This window comes from Propithecus coquereli, unplaced genomic scaffold (genome assembly GCF_000956105.1).
Source record: "Propithecus coquereli isolate 6110/MARCELLA unplaced genomic scaffold, Pcoq_1.0 Scaffold486, whole genome shotgun sequence".
Classification (NCBI taxonomy): Eukaryota; Metazoa; Chordata; class Mammalia; order Primates; family Indriidae; genus Propithecus; species Propithecus coquereli.
Genome location: NW_012150685.1, coordinates 948,718 through 969,984, shown reverse-complemented (window position 1 = coordinate 969,984; position 21,267 = coordinate 948,718). Strand labels below are relative to the sequence as shown.

At 39.9% G+C, this 21,267-nt stretch overlaps 1 protein-coding gene across 3 annotated transcripts in view; it reads right to left on the bottom strand.

The window, feature by feature from the left end:
* The window catches only part of MITF (microphthalmia-associated transcription factor), a 215,292-nt gene that overhangs the window by 179,453 nt on the left and 14,572 nt on the right, over positions 1-21,267 (bottom strand). The window contains exon 1 of one of the 3 annotated variants that reach the window (XM_012655779.1): positions 16,020-16,152. The exons of the other annotated variants lie outside the window; for them this stretch is intronic. Within the exon in view, the coding sequence (XP_012511233.1) occupies positions 16,020-16,051 (32 nt within the window). The 5' untranslated portion in view covers positions 16,052-16,152. Of the gene's footprint in view, positions 1-16,019; positions 16,153-21,267 lie in introns of those variants that run through there. 3 annotated transcript variants of the gene reach the window in all.

Here is a 21,267-nt window from a genome sequence, read left to right as displayed (position 1 = left end):
CTTCAGTTGCTCCCCATCACCTACAGAACAAAGTCCAAACTCACTGAGCCAGACTTTCAAGGCTCTCCTCATTTTGCCCCTTATCAAAAACAATAAATCCCTGAAATCTTCAAACATGCTCTGCACACTGTTTGCATCCTGGGGCCATCCTCCATTATCCTGCAAATCTTCCGCATTCTCCAACACGGAGTTCAAACCTCCTCTCCCACAATATCTGCCAGCAGAAATTAATTCTTCTCTATTCTACACCCATCTTATTTTACTTGTCCCAGCCACCCTTGTTTCAGAGGAATTTTTGTATATATATGTGGTAGGGACTTCAAAACTATCTCCAGTTCTCATCCCAATTTCATAGAACAAACAAGCTCAGAGAGGATAAAGAATATGACCAAAATCACACAGTGTAAGTAAAAAGGCTTGAGATGCCTCTTTCCAAAATCTCTGCTCCTTCTGCTCTACCTCAGGGACTGGATATTATTTATTTTCAGAACCACTGTGAGCAAAAACAGTCACTAACAGAATTCTGCATACATTAGGTGGTGAGACTATCTTGAATTAAACTGCAGTAGAGGACAAATATTTGCATTTTATGATACCCTGAATAATGTTACCTTTAAAAAGAGTGAACAAACATTCCCCTTCTCTGGTTTTAAACACAGAATAATTACATCCTTCACAGACACAAAAGTCATAGTAAAGCATATGACATTTTCTATCATACATTCCCTGCTTTTACTTGCACATTAGTTGGCAAACACCAAATGGAATTTTCCACATTCATTCTAAACCCAGAGAAGTCCTCTAAGCATTCAGGAACAAGGAAGATTTGGAATAAATTTGATAAAAAATGTCTTTTTCAGGTGAAGATTTTTAATCAGATGGGGGAAAAATGTGTTTAATATGTTTTAAAGATAATTCACAGTTATATGTGTTTGAAGGTATCTAAGAAAAATATAGTTCAACTTTAAACACATTTCACAATGTATATGTTAATGAGAAATTACAACTTGTTCCCTCTTTTTTCTTTCCCCTTTTCTTAAAGCAGATGTGATACCAGGAGAAGCAGCAGCCATCTTGTAACCATGAGGTGACAAACATTAAGAAAAGGCTGAGACAAATTGCTGAGATGCCAGTTCTTACACCATGGAGCCACTAAAATAATGGTCACAGAAACCTGGGCTTCTTGTATGGGAATAAATAAATCTCTATATTTTTAGAAAACATATTAATTGACTATTGAGTTTCATTCATGAAAATGCAAACTTGATTGATACACAGATTCTACCCCAAGAACAGGATCTGTCCTAAAGCTATTTCAAAGGACACCTGTCCCATCTCCCATACCCGATGTACAAAGAACTAATATTCACACCAATCTGTGTATCTTCCGAGAGCCCCATCTCTATAAATAGTACCATTGTTCTACTCACCTACTCACGTAAGAAATCTAAAAGCCACCCTTTCCCACCTCGTGCTCTCTCACCACTTAAGTTCAACCCATCATCCAGCCTATGATTCTCTCCCCCTAGTATCTCTCCGTTCCACCCCCTTCTCTCCATCTCCACAACCACGTGCAAGTCCAGGGTAGCATCACCTCCTGCCTGCACTGCTCTTTACTGGGTTTCTTTGTCACCACCTTCTAAAATCCATTCTCTGCAGTACTGTCACAATGATCTTTCTTTCAGAAACACAAATAGGATTCCTTCCCTCCTAATTAAAACCTTTCCGTTTCTCTCTATTGGCCTTCAAATAAAGCCCACCCTTCTCATTTTGGTTTCAAAGGTCCTCCATTCTATGGCTCCCATGACAAAGAACTTGAATTTTTCATCTTTCCTGCCAGGTTCCAGCCTTCGAACCATGCTATACTCTCAGCAGGTATTTGCACATGCACAGAGGAAGTTCTCCCATTTATTTTTGATTGAATAACTTAATACTTGTTTTTCCAGAACATATAGTCTAGGAATTTCATCAGCATTTACATATTTTGACTTGAGAATATCTGACACCCCGGCCTTGATCCAACCATTCACACTTCTCTGCACACCCGGCTGCATAGTGCAAGCTCCTGCCCTTCATTAAAACACAGGGAACTTCAAGACAAAATGCTAGTCAAGGCCCTGCTTTTCTCAAATGCCATTTATAGCTCTGTATTATAATCACATTTTTGCTTCCCTACCCTCTTAAAAAAAAAAAAAAGGAAGTTGAACTTAAAGATACATTGCAAAACAACACAAAGGTTTAAATACGGATATTTTAGCAACAGTGACCCAAATGACTAAAGTGGAAAATGTTACCAACACTGGAATCAGGGCTTATCCTTTTCCTGTGATGCCACCAATGAGATTTAACATCAGAAATTTAGGCCATGTCAAAAGTTTACTCTATGAACACAATCCCAGTTAAGACAGGAAATAGATACAGACTTGATTTAAACATAATTTATGTGGTGACTTTTTCTTTTTTTATTTGGGAAATTTTAGTTCCTCATGTTTCCTATGAGTCATTTTCCATGAACATAAAACTGTCCACCTAACACCGACCCTGACTTTGATCTTTTGTGACCTATAAAATTGTAAATGCATGATTATAAGACTTCTACAGGATATTTTTCAATTTGCTAAAACAGTTCCATTTATATAAATACACCAATGGTAACTATAGACCTCAATATTATTTTCTACATATTAATCATATTCATTTCCATACAGTGTTTGTAGAACCCATCTTAGAGTATAAGTTCTATATAAGCCAGAGACATATAAGCAGTAGAACCAAAAATAATGAAAACAATGACAGTAATAGTAGTAGCAAAACTAAGAGATGTCTTCGCTGTATCTGCAACTATTGAGTAGTTTCTGTGTTCCAAGCCCTATGCTAAACACTTTACATATGCATTATTTCACTAATACTCAGAAAAGTTGGCACTACAACTAAAATCATCATCCCTGTATTACAAAAAGAGAAAACTAAGGTTCAAAGGTAAGCAACTTCTTCACAATTATATACCTGGTGTATGATGAAGTCTGGCTTATGAATCCAGACCATCTGTCTGCAGGACCCAAGCTTCTTAATCACACAACAAATATTTATATAGCACTTACCATGTACCTGGAGTTGTTATCAGCACTTGACAAATACTAACTCAGTTAATCTTCATAATAACCCTACATAGCAGGTATTATTACTGTCTCCATTTTACATATGAGGGAACTCAAACATAGGTCTAGCAACTAGCCTAAGATGGCCCTGCCAACAAGCTGCGGATCAAGGATTCAAACCCAGGCCAGGGCCTCCAGAGTCTATGCACTTAACCACCACCCTATCCACTGTACTATTCCCTAAGCAATAATAATAGTATCTACAAGGCATTTATACTGTATGGGACATTGTGATACTTTCCTTACATTGTCTTGTGAAATCCTCACAACAACTCTGAAGGTAGATGGTATTCTTATCTCCACTTTACAAATGTAAGTTCTGGGGCTCAGAGAAGTTATTAACAATTCAGTTACCCAGGGTCACACAGCTAACAAAGGCCACTTTGGGGAATACAAGTAGCAACTTCTGGGTTTCACTCTCCCACCTCCCCAGTTATTTTCCTGAGGCATGCGTGGCTGAGAAACAGCATGAATCAGATTTTCCACCTCTTTAAAACTGCTCAGTTAATGTAATTTAGGGTGTGACTATTCATAGATACCTTCGAGCTCATCTTCTGGGAGCCAGTGTAACCACAATGTACACTGCAAAACAATGCATGCTTTCTCTGTAAATTAAAAATTCCAACCCGGCTTGGGAAGAGCCCATCTTTTTGCTATGAATACTTAGGGCAGTTTAGTTTTTAGAAATAAAGAACGTTCACCATTGCTGTCTTTCTTTTTTACACACTGTAGGAAACTCTGCTCTTTCTTCTAGTAAAGGTCCCACTCAGTTTTCTATTCCTACCCTCTTAAAAGTTCCCTTGTGCAAGCCAAAACAAATCCTTCCAAAAAAGCATTATGAATGCTATTAAGGAAAAGCAGTATTTTCTCCACTCATTCTTAATAAAAAAAAAAAGAATGGGGGGATCCAAATGGCATTAAAGCTAATTTCTGGAAACAGAACTAAGGAATAAAAACGCAGCTATAGCAAAATAAATTGATCAATCATAGCCCCACACGTCAAGTCCATACCAATTAAAGAATGCTGATTTCCATGTGTCATGGAGTTTCAGGTTTTGCAGGGACAACACTTAATAAAATTCCACAAGGCCACAGACTTAGTTATGTTAGAAATAAAAATCACATCTGCTACATCCTCAGTAATATACAAAATCATAAGAGTTGCTTTACAACCATTATTTATCCATAATAACTAAAATGGTTTAAAAAAAACAACTAAACAAAAATAAATACAGTTGTTACCCTTAGCTGGGATAGGCACAGACATTTAATATAAATAGGTAAGAGAAAAACCAAAGTCTGCCTTTCAATCATTTATCCTTTCATTTATGGTCTCACTTAATCAACAAATATTTATACACTACCTAGCTATGTCGGAGCCTGGCCTAACCTCTGCAAATCAACAGTGAACAAAACAACTGTGCTCCTTGGCCTCACGGAGGAGGGAAAGAGGCACTGAAAATACAGATGAACACGGGATAATTACGTCAGTGGTATGAAGGAGAAGATTGGGAAACCATTGAAAAAAAAAAAAGCACAGCAACCTAAATCAGAGGAGGGGCAAGGAGATGGGTCTAGAAGCAACGTTAAATTGAGTCTGAAAGATAAGTACAGCGTGAACAGAGGAATGGGAGGAAAGTGTTTGATATGGTGGGAAGAATGCATGTGAAGGCCTGAGGTGTAAAAGAACCCAAAGGAGGCAGTGCAATGTGGGAGTCAGGGGCTCTTGGTTCTCGTTTCTAGCTCAACCACTCCCCTGGCTAGTCCCTTCACCTTTCTTGGCCTCGGTTTCCCCTCCACCTCTAACAGTGTTCTTTGGCATAGTCATCTGCCCCCCTCAAACATGCCCACAGGACAGTTTGGGTGTTAAAGGAATGGCTTCATCCTTCTGAGAGTCATGGCGCTGGTAACCATGGTAACTCCCCCAGCAGCAAGGCCTCTAGCACCCCATTCCCCAACATACACATGGAGACTCCACCGTAAAGCCAGTCTGGGCAAGTAGCAGTCCTCCTACTGCTTGGGAAGTTGCTTCTAGAATCCTTGCCCTGGAAACTTAACAACACGTCTAGGCTGCCCAAGAAGAGGCCAGTTAACAGAACATGAGGAGATTATGTCAGTGGGTAAAATGACTGGGGATCCACTTCACTTTGTAGTTCACACTGGAGGCCTGAACACAAGGCAAAACTAAAGCAATACTTTTCCACGGAAGATGTAAACTAACTGATGAGCCACACTACCTAGGGTGCCAGACTAGACAGGGCACTAAAACATCACAGGAAGTGGAAGAAATATTCTAATGGAAGCAAAAGGACTGAGATGCCAAAAGGACCTTCTTGAGTAATAACAGATGGTCCCTAAACTACCTTCTAAAAAGGGATAATTACAGGACCTTGACATGCGGAACATCATGATGCAAGTCTGGGGCTGAGCCAAATTGCTCAGGGCTGTGAAAGAGAGGCTGCCAGGCCTCTGGCACCTCCTACCCTGTGCGGCACTAGGTCTAACTGGATGTTGGAAACATACTTAAAGAATATTGGTAGGAAGATGCACCCAAATATTAGTCTGGTTGAGACTCCCACGGCCCTCTTTTCTGCCATGAACACTGCTTTGTGGGGTGATACCTTAACTAGGACTCCCTCCTCCCATTCAACTCCTTGAGGGAAAAAGCTATGTCATGTTTATCACTGTATCCTAATTGATAACTTAGTATAACACTCAATAAATTAATTCTATTTTCTGTAATAAAAAATAGTATTAAGGCTATGTGATAAAGCTTATCTGTGTTCACTCACATCGTTTAGTCTTTAAGCAACCTTTAACATTAATATATAAAATTTCTTCACAATTTGCAAGGTCTTCAATATGAGATGTTTCTGGAAAACTTTTTAAAAACTAAATAAAGTGCACTAAGATAATTTATACATCTGCAGTCCAGCTCTGCATACTCAAAGAGAAATGGAATCAGTCACTTACATGAAATATTCAGAGGAAGGCAACTAATCCAGAGCAGCAGTGTCAAAACCTGGAAAGTCATTAAAAATTACCCAACCCAGCCAGGAGCGGTGGCTCACGCCTATAATCCCAGCACTCTGGGAGGCCGAGGCGGGTGGATCGTTTGAGCTCAGGAGTTCGAGACCAGCCTGAGCAAGAGCGAGACCCCGTCTCTACTAAAAATAGAAAGAAATTAATTGGACAACTAAAAATATATATAGAAAAAATTAGCTGGGCATGGTGGCGCATGCCTGTAGTCCCAGCTACTCGGGAGGCTGAGGCAGAAGGATTGCTTGAGACCAGGAGTTTGAGGTTGCTGTGAGCTAGGCTGATGCCACGGCACTCATTCTAGCCTGGGCAACAAAACTAAGACTCTGTCTCAAAAAAAAAAAAAAATTACCCAACCCACAAGCATTGTTTCATCAGAAGAAATAAAAATCGAAGCGAAGAATGCTGAATGTATTTGTCATTTGTCCCCACCTAGTGACAAAGCCATGACTTACATGACCTCCAAATTCTCATGTCACGGTTTTCCCCCACCACACTGGGCTGCTACCCGAATGAATCAGATCATGCTACTCCTCTAGCTGGAAGTCTGCAACGGCTCCCAGTTTTCAGTAAGAGGCAAAGTCTTCACAAACCCCTACGGGGCCTGCCTCTACCCGATCCCATTCCTTTGCTGAACCCAGGCTTCTGCCTGCCCGAGCCGCAGTGTCCACCACACCATTCCTGAATCAGACATAGTCCTGTCCAGGGACTACGTACTGATCCTTGCTTCTGTCTGCTGTGCTTTTCCCCAATCCTCTCGCATCTTCTTCTGGTCTCTCCTCAAATGTCACTTCCCCACTGAGACATTCCCTGTCCACTCAATTTTAAATTACAAGTCACCCCAAGCTCATCCATGCTTTATCTTTCTCTATAGCATTTATCACCGTTTAGCATGTTATATATTTTACTTATTCGTGTATTTAATATACTTCTATACCTCTCCCCATGTAAACTCCACAAGTACAAGGACTTTCCACAGTTTGGTCCCCTGCTGTATTCCTCATACCTAGATGAGCGCCTGGCACATAGCAAAACCTCAGTAAATATTAGTTCAATAACTTGTTGTATGGATTGATGTATAGAGTTCAAGAGTGGCCCACTTCCAGAGAATTCAAGAGCTGTGAAATGTCTGATAGCGTCTGGCAGCCCACGGGAAGCAGCTGGTGGCATGGGTGTCGTCTACCATCACTATGTGCCCACTCCTGAACTGGCACTCACTGATACCCTGCATGGAAGCCAGTAAACTAAGGAATGAAGTGACAGAAAGACTTGTCAAAACAATCCCTTCAGCGGCTGCATGACTCTGGGCTGAAGAGTCAACTAGCAAGCCAGTATTTTTTATCAGAACCAAGTTGCTCTTACACGTACACAAGCAGAAATCACTTCTGAATTGCTTCCCTGGGCCCCTCAGCTTAAGAGAGGAAGGGACGGCTTGCTTAGATTAGACATCCTAAAAAAGAGACCAGATTTCAAAAACGTTCTGGCGTGAACCAACATTTGCCATTAAGCCTGAATGGCTGGCACAGCTGAACCTCCATGCATAATTCTAAATATAAAACACAAAGCTTCAATTATAACTTAATGACAGATATATAAAGGAAGATATTAAAAGTGGCCAAAAACAAGGCGGTAGGAACCAAGGGTAGATGTTAAAACTACATAATATTTGGCCTGGCTATCAAGGAAAAAAAATTAGTCACATTCAGCCAGACCCAAACTAACATAAACAGTTTATGCTCTTTCATGTTAAAGAACCCAATAAAGTTTTTCATCCAGGTTATATCTCACCCCATCAGTGTCTGAAATAGCAAAAACATTTACAAAGAACAACCTGTCCAAACTTGAAAGACACATCAATCCCAATTGATGAAAAAGAAATACCAAGGATCACTTTGAAATGCACCACTAATCTCCCGTCTAATTTAGAGCTCTATAGCCCAACACACATATAAACTTAAAAAAACAGAAGTTTTTCATTCCCAATCTTAGCAGTCCCTCTCATGCACTGAGCAGGCTACCAAATCCAATTCTCTACACCCCATCTCTTAACCAACATGAAGCCATATGTCACATTTTAATTCATCTGCTAGAGAAGTTGGGACGATCTCAACAAGTTCCAAGTGCTGAGGCCATTTTTAAATGGCATTGATTTCACATGGAATCATTTAAAAAAAAAAAAAAAAAAGAAAAGTACTAGAAAGAACTGGTGAAAACATTTTCGCATTTACTGCAATGATAACTCTTGCTTTCCAGGATTCTAAGTATCCATAGCTAATCTAAGATGGGTGGAGCTCTTCTCTTAAATCTACAATGGCTGAAGCTGCTATGTGTGTGCTACATCCCATCTTTAGAATCCTCCCCCAGTACTAAAGTAAAGGCACACTGCTGGAGAAACATTTGGAGCCATTCAAAACCATCAAGGCTATTAAGGCTGAGTTGGGCCAAGTCTAACAAACAAGTGTCATCCAACAGGAAATGAGTTAAGCTGGCTTTTAAATTCATTTAAGCAAATACTCAGAGTGCCTCACAAGATGCTTCTCATGGAATTCTTCTGCTGTTGACCTTGCCCAGTATAAATCAGTGATTACTGTGAGTGTTCATTTCAGGGGGAAAAAACTCACATTCAAACAGAGTGACTTTAACTTGGTTTAAGTGACCTCCTAAAAGAGTCCCTAAACGTTACCCAAGTATCTCTAGCCATCTCATACACAGCAACAGCAGGTGCACGATAAATATTTAGGAAACCAACATGGAATGAATCCAGCTCCACCTACATAAAGTCAAGTTCCTGATCTGGAAATTCTAGATCATAGACAGTCACACATGGGAGAAGAGGCTGCAGTCAGTTATGGTGGTGCTGTATCCATTTTTGTCATGTCTAAGTCACACGCTCATTTCAAAATGTGGCCACCTCCAGGTATTTGTAAATGCTAAGCCTACATCTAGAATATTTCAATTCCCAAATAAAGTCATTCTCATCTTTGAATAGTTCCCTCAAATATTACCCTCAAAGAAGCCCTTCCTAATATAAGCCATTCCTACTCTACTTGGCCTCCAGATTTAATCGCTTCCTACGTTCAACCACCTGGGACCTGGCTTTACTAGCCTTCAACCCTGACCTTATTTATTCTATCTTTTGTCATAATTGTTTCTTGCCTTAATGCTCCATTAAACATTAAAGTTTCAGGGGGCAGGAACTATACTTTGAATTCCTTTCTCTCCATATGCAATTGCTTTATGCACAGGAGATACTCAGTAAATACTAATTGAATTGAAAGGATCTCAGTCTTGGCTGTAATTCTCTCAAAGTGTCCAACTAGTCTAGTAGCTTAAAGACCAACCCTACTTAAAAATTAACTTAAATAGTAAGTACAATGAAATCACTCCAAGTTATTAACCTAAACACTTGACATGTTTATTTTCCTACTTGGAAAACCAGGCCAGCCACAGAACGACCTTCCCCGGATAGGTGACTCTAACAGTAATGAGGTAATTTCCTTCATAGATGACGACGCTTTCAGGATTCTCTGGAATGCATACCTACCCATTACTGTGTCATTATTAATTGTTCTCTTTGGGTAGAAACAACACTAGAACATTCCAAAATTTTCAAGCAACATCACGCTATATACTCAGGTGTCAACATAATCTCAATTTGATGGTCCCATGGTTTATACAGGTATAATGAATTAGGAGACAGATGTACTGGAGATACCAGAAAGTACTGCTTCAAATTTGTGTAACTATTTCTATCCTCATGTCCAAGGATCTTATTCACTGTATTTACATAGGCATCCCTATACATATGAGTGAAGAAAATGAATGAGAGAGTAAAGGGGTATGTTTTACTCCCAAACTAGGGTTGCCAGATTTAGCAAATAAAAATATATAGAATGCCCGGTTGAATTTCAGATGAACAAAGAATAATTTTTTAGGATAAGTATCCTATGAAATATTTGGAACAAAGAGTTAAAAAAAATTATTCTTTATCAGAAATTCAAATTTCACTGGACATCCTCTATTTTTTCTGGCAATCCTACCCCAAACTCAGAAACTATATTATTGAGTCTTCAATTAAAAAAAAAAGAAAAAGAAAAGCATATAGCAATGTTTTATAAAGCCTTAACTTTCAGAAAGGACAAAATAAATAATCAAATAACATTACAGAACATCTTAGAAAGCTCAAGATAATGATGGCAGGAAAAATAGCTGAGTAAGGCATACTGAGTGCTAACTATGTGCCAACTACCGTGCCAGACCCTTTGGGTGCATAATCTTATTTAATTCTTACCACATCGTTATGAGGTAGGCACTATTATTATTATTATTATGATTATTACTACTACTACTACCACCATACAGGTAAGGAAACCAAGATGCAAAGAGAACAAGTTGCCCAATGTCACAGAGTACATACAGCAGAGACTCAAATTTAGGCAGGTTTAACAAAGGGCTTACACACTTAGCCACTACCTCACTGTATAGGTGAAGAAAGAGAATCTTAGGAATTTGCCCAGACTCACACAGGTACTAATCGGTGCAGCTGAGATTCAAACCTAGGGCAATCTGATTCCAGAGGTTTAGCGCTAACAGGCTATTGTCTTTTCACAACACACCAAATGGGAAATGTGCGCTTCCCACCTAAACCTTCCCACCGAAACCAGCTGCAACCACCATCCCAATAAATTAGAATGCTTCATCTTCAAAGTACTGTGCCTGAACCTAGACTGGCTTCTTAGGAATTTTTATCAGATCCAGTCAGCTGGATTTTGATTTTATACTACTGTAGGTGATTCTGGGTTGAATGGGGAACATGGGGAAGAATTTCTATTTGGGGAAGGAATTCGTTGTGCCTGCCTTTTGTGTACCAAAACATCTCTTCAAAATAACCATCTTATCTAATGTCTACCAGTCTTGCTGCCTTGAGGTACATTCTTGCTCCTGTGCACAAATCCCAAACACTAGCAATAACCTGGAACACAGACATGAAGGCTAATTTGAAGCAGCCACCAAAGCCAGCTTCAAGATCCAATTATGTGTGGAAGAACCACAAGAACCAAGACTCTTCTTGGATCCAGGATTATTCCATGTATAACTTCAGAGCTCAGAAAATATGGGAAAATATCCAGAACTTGCCCTGGAGCAGATTTACTTACAGGAGTCCTTATATGCCTTATTCTAGGTGCCTGTCTACCTCTGGAATGAAGACAGATGTCTTTAATTGGGGTGCACGTGCGTGTATGTGTGTGTGTGTGTGTGTGCGTGTGCGTGCACACGCGTGTGTGTGCATACGCGTGTGTGTGCATGTGCAAGTATGCACCATAGAAGGCATGGACCTTGAGGCTTACCTGCTTATCTAGCTTTATTCTCCAAAACTTCCTAGAGGGAGCAGAGAGCAAGTGTCAGACTATAAATTAGTTGCAGGAAAGCGGGGTGGGATCTGTGGATAGGACAGACAGAATTTTGCTCATGAACCTTATAAAGCATACATAGTAATCGTCTGTTTGTTTGATTGTGTCTCCCCTAAGAGGCTCCCTGAGGGCAGAGACCATGCCTGTTTTATTCAACATTGTGTTTTCCAAGTGCTTGATACAGAATAGGCACCCAACTAAGTGATGAATGAATGAATGAGCAATCACTTTATTGTCACCAGTAAGCAGTGTGCACACAGATTTACTTTTGTCCTCACTGCCCTTGAAATCCGTGACAGAGGTTTTTTGCCCTCTTGCAATCACAACCTATCTTCGGGGCTCCACAGCGCATGCTTATCATCGTTCCTCACAAAGACAGTTCAGCTGGAACCATCCTAACTGGCCTCTGTGACACCAGCTCTGGCCACCCTCCAGCCCATTCTTCATTTGGCAGCCCGAGCGTGCGTAAAACCGGCCACACTCCCTGATGCTCCCCAGCCATGCTCAATGCTCACGCTGTCCCAAAGGTGCCACACTATGCAGTGCCTCTGTGCCTTGGGCCACCTGGAATGCTTTCCTCTCCTTTGCTTGGCAGTCATGTTTCAATAATGAACTCAAACTTTGTTTCTTCAGGGAGACTTTGCTCCTCCTGTGACCCCCTCAGAAGAACCAACCGCTCCATCTCTTGTCCTTAAAGGAACAACTACAGACCTAGCTAGCATATTTATGCCACTGTGAGTTATAAGAAGGCAGAGCCCATGTCTTAAGGGCCAGCCATTTTATAACTAGCATAGTATCTGGCACACAGTAGGTCCTCAGTCATCATAAGCCAGATGGATGAATGGGCTTTGGAGAGTAAACATAAAAAACCCTGTTAGGCCGGGCGCGGTGGCTCACGCCTGTAATCCTAGCACTCTGGGAGGCCAAGGTGGGCGGACTGTTTGAGCTCAGGAGTTTGAAACTAGCCTGAGCAAGAGCAAGACCCCGTCTCTACCAAAATTAGAAAGAAATTAATTGGACAAATAAAAATATATAGAAAAAATGAGCCGGGCATGGTGGCGCATGCCTGTAGTCCCAGCTACTTGGGAGGCTGAGGCAGGAGGATCGCTTGAGCCCAGGAGTTTGAGGTTGCTATGAGCTAGGATGACGCCACGGCACTCACTCTAGCCCAGGCAACACAGTGAGACTCTGCCTCAAAAAAAAAAAAAAAAACAAAACAACTCTGTTAACCTCATCATTTCTTGGTATCTTACTCAGTTGGAGGAATACCATCTAGACCCATTCATTAGGTTCTATCTATAACTGCTAAATCTACCAGGAAAATTATTGAATGGGGGACAATGGTGCATGCTCTTGTCGTCAGTACTGTTTAAGTGAATACCTGCTGACCAACAAACTTCATAGAATATTGCCTACTTCTATGGCTCATGATTAACTGGGCTTGAGGTATCAAAAACAAAGGGAGAAGGTACCATTAAGAGATAGCAAGGAAGTTTCACCTCTCATATCCATGGTGAATCACAGAAGCCTGGTACGCTGAATTCAGAAGGACCCAAGGCTCCTCCTGGGTTCATAAGAGCAAGGTGATGGGTGGCAATCTTCACCATGGCGCAGCAGAGGGAAGGAACGGCATGCGGTCCCACATGGTCATCCCTGATCCAGGCTTTACCCTTCATTGTACACAGAGGAGATGGATCCCTTATAAATGGGCCAGCATCCCACAGTTAGTATGTAGCACAGCTGGGCCTGCAACCAGGTCTCCCAGTACATACATCCATTCATTCAATATTTATTGAGGAATTACTAGGTCCAGCATGGTGGTATTTGCTGGGATAAAATGATGAACAAAAGCATTCATGGTCACCAGCCTAGTGAAATTTATAGTTTATTTAATGCCTAATCCACAGTTCCTCTTACAACCTCATGATATGGTTTCCAATTCCTACTTCCCTTCAGCTATTAAATTCCTATTTTATTATATTTAGTGACATTTCCTAGATAAATATAAAAACTCTTTTTAAAAAAATACTTCATCCCAAACGATTCAACCAATTCATAACTATTCTTTCCTTCCCTCTCTCTATTCTATTATCAAACTTCTAAAACTCACATTTAACCAAAAATTCCCCAATGGCATTTGAAATATTCTCCAGATAGCTATACCATCCCAAAATCTCAATTCAAAGAACTTATCATCGCTATGTTAGAAGGAAATGTTGGCTAACTGTATACATATCATATAATGCAAATTTTCCAGAGGTTAGACAATCATAACTTATCCTTAGGAACTCAAATCAGTGCTTAACACATTGACGGCCACACTAAAAAAAAAAAAATTTTTTCCTCGGGGCCATGGTGTTTTATTACAAAAATAAAATAAAAACTTCGACAACAAAAATGACCCTTTCTGATTTAATGAAAAATTTGTTATTTGTTATTGTTTTCTGTGTGTGAGTTATATGCAACTTGAAAAATGGTTCTCACGGCTCCCAAGGTAAAGAGACGGTTAAGTTATATAGGCTTCACGAGGCCCCAGGCTCAAAACTAGCATGAGTTAAATACAACTCACATGGCAGTTAATGTGTTAATAGTTCTAACAGTAAGGAAATTCTATTTTTAATTCCTAATACAAACCTTACTATTAACACTAACAGCTAAACTAAATCCATTCTATCATGAAAGACAACAGAAAAATCCAGTCACCACCTTACAGCAAACATACTACATGTGATTTTGCTCTATAATTCTTCTGTTTAATCTTGTTTTTCTCTTTTAAAACAAGACAAATTAATGTGTGGAAAAATTAACCAGGAAAAGAGATTGCTTTGAAATCTTAAATAATTTAGTCAAAAAAATTTTTTCGAAGACAGTAAATGACCCAAGATGGAAATATCTATATAATTTTCACTAAAGTGTTTCTATTTTGACTCTGGAATAAACATATGACTTTTCAAATTCATGTTGGTTTGCAAAATTCCAAGGCACCAAGTAGCAGTCATTTCCATAAAGTAAAAAGACACATTCTGGTCTTATTCTAATCAGGCCACCAGAAAACAAAACTAATACTGTGAACAAACAAATCTTAGCTAAAACTCATTGAAATAATCCAAATGGTTTCCATTCCAGGGAAAATAGTAAGTCAGCAGTTTGCATATGGCTACCTTTTCTAAATACACAAAATAAGCAAAAACGCCACCAGAGGAAAGTGCAAATGCTGAACCCTTTCTATTTCTGTTTCCACGGGACTGCAATTCAATCAATAAGGCCCAGTGGCACTGAGCCATCCTGTGTGCACACTTCCAGGTGGCTTCAGCGTCCCGCCCAGAAGCCCGGAGAACTCCCAGGACAAGGTTCATGGAGCCATCACTCAAACCACAAAGCAAGTGACAAAGAAAGCCTGAGGCCCAGACTCCCAGTGTCAGAACAAGGAGAGGGAAGCCAGAAAAATTAATTTTTAGAGGGTGTGAAGCAATCAAAACTGTCACAAATAACATTGAGTTTCTAAATAAGAAAACAATGGGGACACAAATAAGCATTCCTTTAAAGAACAAAAGGCTCTGAACAAATGAATAAATGAATCACAACCCTTCACCTAATACCAGTAACAGTCTGGAGTTAGAGAAAAACTGTTGAGTAAAAATATTCTATATAAGGAAACTTACTTAAGGGAAGTATTCAAAACCCTTCACCCAGGGTAGAAGACAGTACAAAGTGCAAAATCAGGAGTGAGAAAAGTCTGTCTGGGGTTAATAAAGGGCAGAGAAGAGTAGCATCATAAGCACTGCATTATTTTTGAAGAGCAACAGAAAAATGAAAATGAAAATTGCTGTTTAAATTTCCAGACAAAGAATTTATTTTCAAATACCCCCTCCTCCTACAGGACTTGAAAGGACAATAATTAGTCAAGAAAACAGCAAAATGAGGAAGTGGTATTCTCTTACAATTTCTGTTAATCCCCACCAGCTGTAATTTAAGAAATTCAGTGACATCAGCATTTATATTTGAGCCAGCAAGAACGACAGAAGGACAACTGCAGAATCATCTGAAAGGGGGAAAAGAAATTTGGGGGTGACTGGAAAATGCATTTGGAAACGTGGAAAATTAATTCACTTTGCAGTGAATCACTTCTACAGCTTCAAACACCAACGCTGCCAAAAATAACATAGAAAGTGGAAAAGGAAACATAAGCACTCCAAACCTAACCAAATGATCCAGTGGAACTTCTGAAAAAATATTCACTGAAACAAGTGAAGTGAACATTTCTGAAAACAAACAGAAAGCGAACTAGCCATTTATGGATGATGAGAACCAGAGATCCAATAGGACATAAAGATTGACAACCCTTAAAAAAAAACAAACATGCCGCAGAACAACCTGCAAACTGAGGTACTTTGGTTATCATTCATATTACCTTCTGGAAAACAGGCACAGAGACAATTCCATGGTCTCCTTTTCGTAGACAGAGAAAATACCTCGTGGGAAAACCACTGAACTATTTTCGGGGTATCCCACTCGACTTCAGAGACAGAGCGGCAATAGGTATGAATTCCCAACATAAACACCAACCATTAGCTTTTACTCGAGTCAGAAGCAAAGGGAGAAGGAAACCACATCAAACCTGACTGACCGAACGACCTAGAGAAGAGAGTCAGAAGCACTCACCAGGGCCACCTTGGCCCCTTGGCTGATCATTGGATCCACTGGACCGTCTCGAAAAGGAGATTATTACGAAGATACGATTGCAGCCCGCTCTGCCACACGCTTACACACACCTTCTCTCAACACTAGGAAGGCTAAATTAGAGATAGAGTGATAATTAACAGGATCCTTGGCAGCAGGAGCCGGCTTCTCTAGCAAACCAGTAATTGCTGCCTACTTAAAATGACAGGGAATTCAGCCAGGAAGGAGGGAGGTGCTTGATGGTAATCATAAAAGGTAAAATAGACTTTACATCAACAGGTTACTTGGCTCCCATTCAAAACAACCTCCTTATCTATAGATTCTGTTAATAACAGTAGTAAATAAATTCAACACCTTACATAGGAGGACTAAAGATCAATAATCTTTGCAAGGAAATCTGATGAAAATAGATCTCCCCTCCACAAATCCTCCAATCTCCAAAATGTTGTAAATTGCTAATTAGATCATGAAAATATAATTATAAAAATGATTCCCATAAGTGATAGATTTTGACGTGGACTCTTGGATGAGAAATTTTTAACAGCAGCCATAGACACAGTTTATGCTCCCTATTCTCACATGAAAGCTATTTCCTTGTTTGTAACCTTTCTAGGAAAGAAAAGGTATTTAGCTCAGAAGTTGTTTACCAGAATGACTGAGGATTGCTGAGTAAAGAGGAGAGTTAGCCCACGGTGTCTCTAGGTTAAACCTCCAGCCCCAGGAAATAAGACAGCCCATCAACCTATTAAACTGATTACCAAACATTCATCTAGACAATATTCCCAGAAGACCAATACCTACTACATACGCCCCAGCAAGAAGCAAAGCAATGTACCTCCAACATCGTTAGATGCCCAGAGACACAGAGAGATGAGGATTCAATCTTCTGCCATGGGGAGATGTCTACAGAATAAACACGGCAGCAGGCACGTAGTTTCATAATGACTAATGCTGACCAAACTCTTCATAAAATCAACTCTGTAGGTAAAGACCTACTTTGTTAGCTCAGGAAAGCGCTGGCTCTCTGATAGTGTCGCAAAGAGTTCCCTGATGGTCCTCCAAGAAGAGATCAAAGGTTTAGGGTTTTTGATCAGGCTTAAGACGCAACCCAGGAGTCCCTATTGATAATATCTCACGGAAACCATTAACATTTCATGTTGGTAAAGATACATGAGAAGTAATGAATCAAGAGTAGAATCACTGGAAACTTGGACGGTTTACACTTTTCTTGGTATGAATGAGAATTAAGTCCTATTTATGAATTGTTGGTCTTTCCCTTCTCCCACTAATTAAGAGTAAGAATGCTTTTACATTCATGCTGTGAATCTCGAACTCATCACTGATGGAACCCATGAAGTATATGGCTCAGCATTAAAGCCATTATCTAGGATTTTTATAACTTCTTCTTCTCTGTTAGATCATTATATCCTTTCATTGAAAATATTTAAGTCAATACTTTGCAATGACTAATGCTCTTAACACCCACATGTCAAGGCAGAAGTTATGCTCATTACACAACATTATGATGTTTCAAGACCTCTGGCATGTCAAAGATAAATAGTCCAGAATAAAACCGACTGGCTACAACTTTATGAAGACAACACAAAAAAAGCAATTAACAAGTCAGGTTAGGAGAAAAAAAGAAGGGAGAAAGAGAGAAATAAGCAAAACACATCAAGGTGTTAGGAGCTACGTCATGTTCAGTAGCAGAATACAAGGATGGGTGTGTAGACGAGACTGCTTGATGTCATCAAATAGCAGCATTCGAAGAAGATCTTTAATAAGGAATGAGGAAAATCTACAACTTACGCACCACGCCCTTGCGAATGATTAAGTATCCATCATCCCATCTTTTGCTACCTTTCTTGGAGCCTTCACCACCTATCCCCTTTCCTTTTTCAGAAACAGCTTTGAAAACAAAGAACTATGCAGACAGGCATGCTGTGAGCACCTGTAATAGACATATCTATTTATTTTGGATTCAGATGTTCGACCACACCCTGAGCCTTTTGTCTTTGCTTCATCAGAAACCTAGTCCTCCTTCCACTCCAAAATCAACATGAGTTGTCACCCCTAATCGCTTCCTATCCTGCCTTTCCCCCGAGCCCCGGTATACATGGTAACCACCGCAGCATGGTGGATAAGAGGGTGAACTTTGCAGTCACGTAGTCCTCGGTTTGAATTTTCGTTCCACCCTTATTTGAGTGACTTAAGATAAGACAAGTGGCAAAAGATAGATGAGTGACAGAAGATACACAAGCATCAGTTTCTTCATTTATATACTGGGGTCGTACCTACCTCACATTAGAATTATGCTATATAAAGCATTTAGAATGTTTAATACCACATCTGGTAGATAATAAGTATCATAACATGTTTATAATTCACCTAGATCTGATTTTTTTTTTTTTTTGACACAGGGTCTTGCTCTGTTGCCCAGGTTAGAGTGCAGTGGTATCATCATAGCTCACAGCAACCTCAAACTCCTGGGCTCAAGCGATCCTCCTGCCTCGGCCTCCTGAGTAGCTGGGACTACAGGTGAGTGCCACCATACCCAGCTAATCTTTTTTCTATTTTTTGTAGAGACGGGGCCTCGCTCTTGTTCAGGCTGGTCTCAAACTCTCGGTCTCAAGTGAGCCTCCTGCCTCGGCCTCCCAAAGTGCTAGGATTACAGGTATGAGCCACCATGCCCATTATTAATTATTAATTATTAATTCTGGCTGTTTCAACTTCTTGACTTTTTTAACACAGAAAAAATGTGAAAAAAATTACATAGGTACCTTCCGTATACTAGTATAATACACAAGGATACTATATGAAAATACAAAAGGTAATCTGAAGCACTAACAGAAGGCACAGCCTATAATGAGGGCTTTAAACAATGCTCCAAGCTGCTGCTGTTATTATTTCTGCCTGATGTCTTTTCTTCATTGTTATTAGTTGGGTGCTCTATCTCCTATGCAACTTGAAACTACCAAAGCTACTGAAAACAATTCTATTCTCTCTTCTTCTAAAAGAATTCCAAGCACTCCCACCAAGTACTCAGTTAATGTTTACGATAATGGCCATGCTGATAACCATAATGTGCTAATTTCCAATGCATGGAGAAGTCAAAATCATCACCTTTGTCCTCTAGGCCCTGAGTAGGCTGGGCCTGGTTATCTTCAAAAACTGCCTACACCAGAATTTCTAAGCCATCCTACTGCTTTCTGCTGGATTCTTCACCCATGGCCCATAATTTCTCTGTGCTCTTTTCCTAGGTGCCCACCCTCACACTCTACCTTCCTCAAGAGCAACAGAAACTGTATCAAAATAAAAAGTACCATATCTGAAAAGTGAAGCGCCAGTCAGCTTTTAAGATCTGGAAGAGATGGGCCATTTTAACTGGAAAATAAACTAGTAAAAATGAAAGATCAGGTTCCCGGGAAAGCTTTAAAGAAAACAATCTTTAATACAATCAACCTCGTTATTCACGGATCCTCCATTTGCGAATTCACCTACTCACTAAAATTTATTTGTAACCCCAAAATCAGTATTTGCAGCGTTTTTTTTCGCAGCCGCGGACATGCGCAGAACAGCAAGAAATTTGAGTAGCCCAACGAGCACAATCCTGAGGTCAAACAAGGTGATGGCCTGCCTTCTTGTTAAGCTCTCATACCATACTGTAAACAAGTGTCCTTTTCACGGTCTAGTTAGTGCCACGTTTTCTGCATTTTTGTGCTTTTTGGTGGTGACTTCACTATTTCAAATGGCCCCAAAGCATAGCTCTCTACTGTTCCTATGGGCAAGAAAGCTATGACATGCCTCACAAGAAAATACGGGTTTTAGGTAAGTTTCGTTCGGGCATCAGTTCAATATTAGTGAACCAATAAAATACACTAAATGACATGTCTTTAAACAGAAACACACATAAAACAAGGTTATGTATTGATCGGTTGATGAAAACATTGCCACCAGAGACTCTTAGGAACTTACCCTGTATTTTCCTAGTAGCTGTGATTCAGTATTTGCTAATTCAATGTCTGTAGTGACTTTATAGAACAGAAATAACAAGAATCGATTATATTTTTAGTATATCTTCAGCATCAGTAGTAATAACAACAATCACCCCTATTAACTTAATGTACTAAGGAGTTACATATGCCAGGCATTTTACACATTATCTTCTAGAATCCTCAGTCATCCCAAGAAGGAAATACTATTCTTAGCCTCATTTTATACATAAGGATACTGAGGCTCAGAAAAACTTAACAAGGGCCTATAGCTATTAAGAGGTAGGTTGAGATAATCTCTTACACATTTTCCCGAAAGAGTTTAACAGAGTTCCCAAAAGTTACTGATCCCTCCTGGCACTCCAGAAACACCTCACCTTTCTCGGTCATTCCTTATACAACAAATATTTATTGGACATTCGCTATCCTGGATCCTTGAGAGGTTCAGTTAAATAACAAATTTCCTGTTCCTGTGGGAATTGAAAGACAATAAAATAAGTATTACCAATTAGCCTATTTATAAACAAGAAGATACGAATACTTGATTTCCTAAAATACACAGTATTTCTTAAATAAGACCTTCAAACAAAGTGACGGCTAAAGGCCATTTTCAATGAATACCAGTTAAAATATATTTCTTTCCCAGGGTAACTAATGTGACCACCAAGCGGGCTTATTTTCTCTTCCAAAAAGACCTCCCCCAGGCCTTGATGCTCTGAACTGGGGTCCACTCCATCCCTCGGCAGCCACCCATTTGTCAAAGGCAATAGTGGGTCCGGTCGGACCCTTCTTACCATTATCTCCTGACTCCACAGTAGGCTCAGTAAATATTTATTAAATATTCTTTTATCTCACAAGGGCAAAGAAAATCTGAATGAAGATCCTACAAATAATTCTCAAACCATGACTGTGTGAGTCAGATCTCTTAATGTGCACCTATTTGGATGCCTGAGAAATAAATCTACTCTGAAAATGTCCAAACTACCT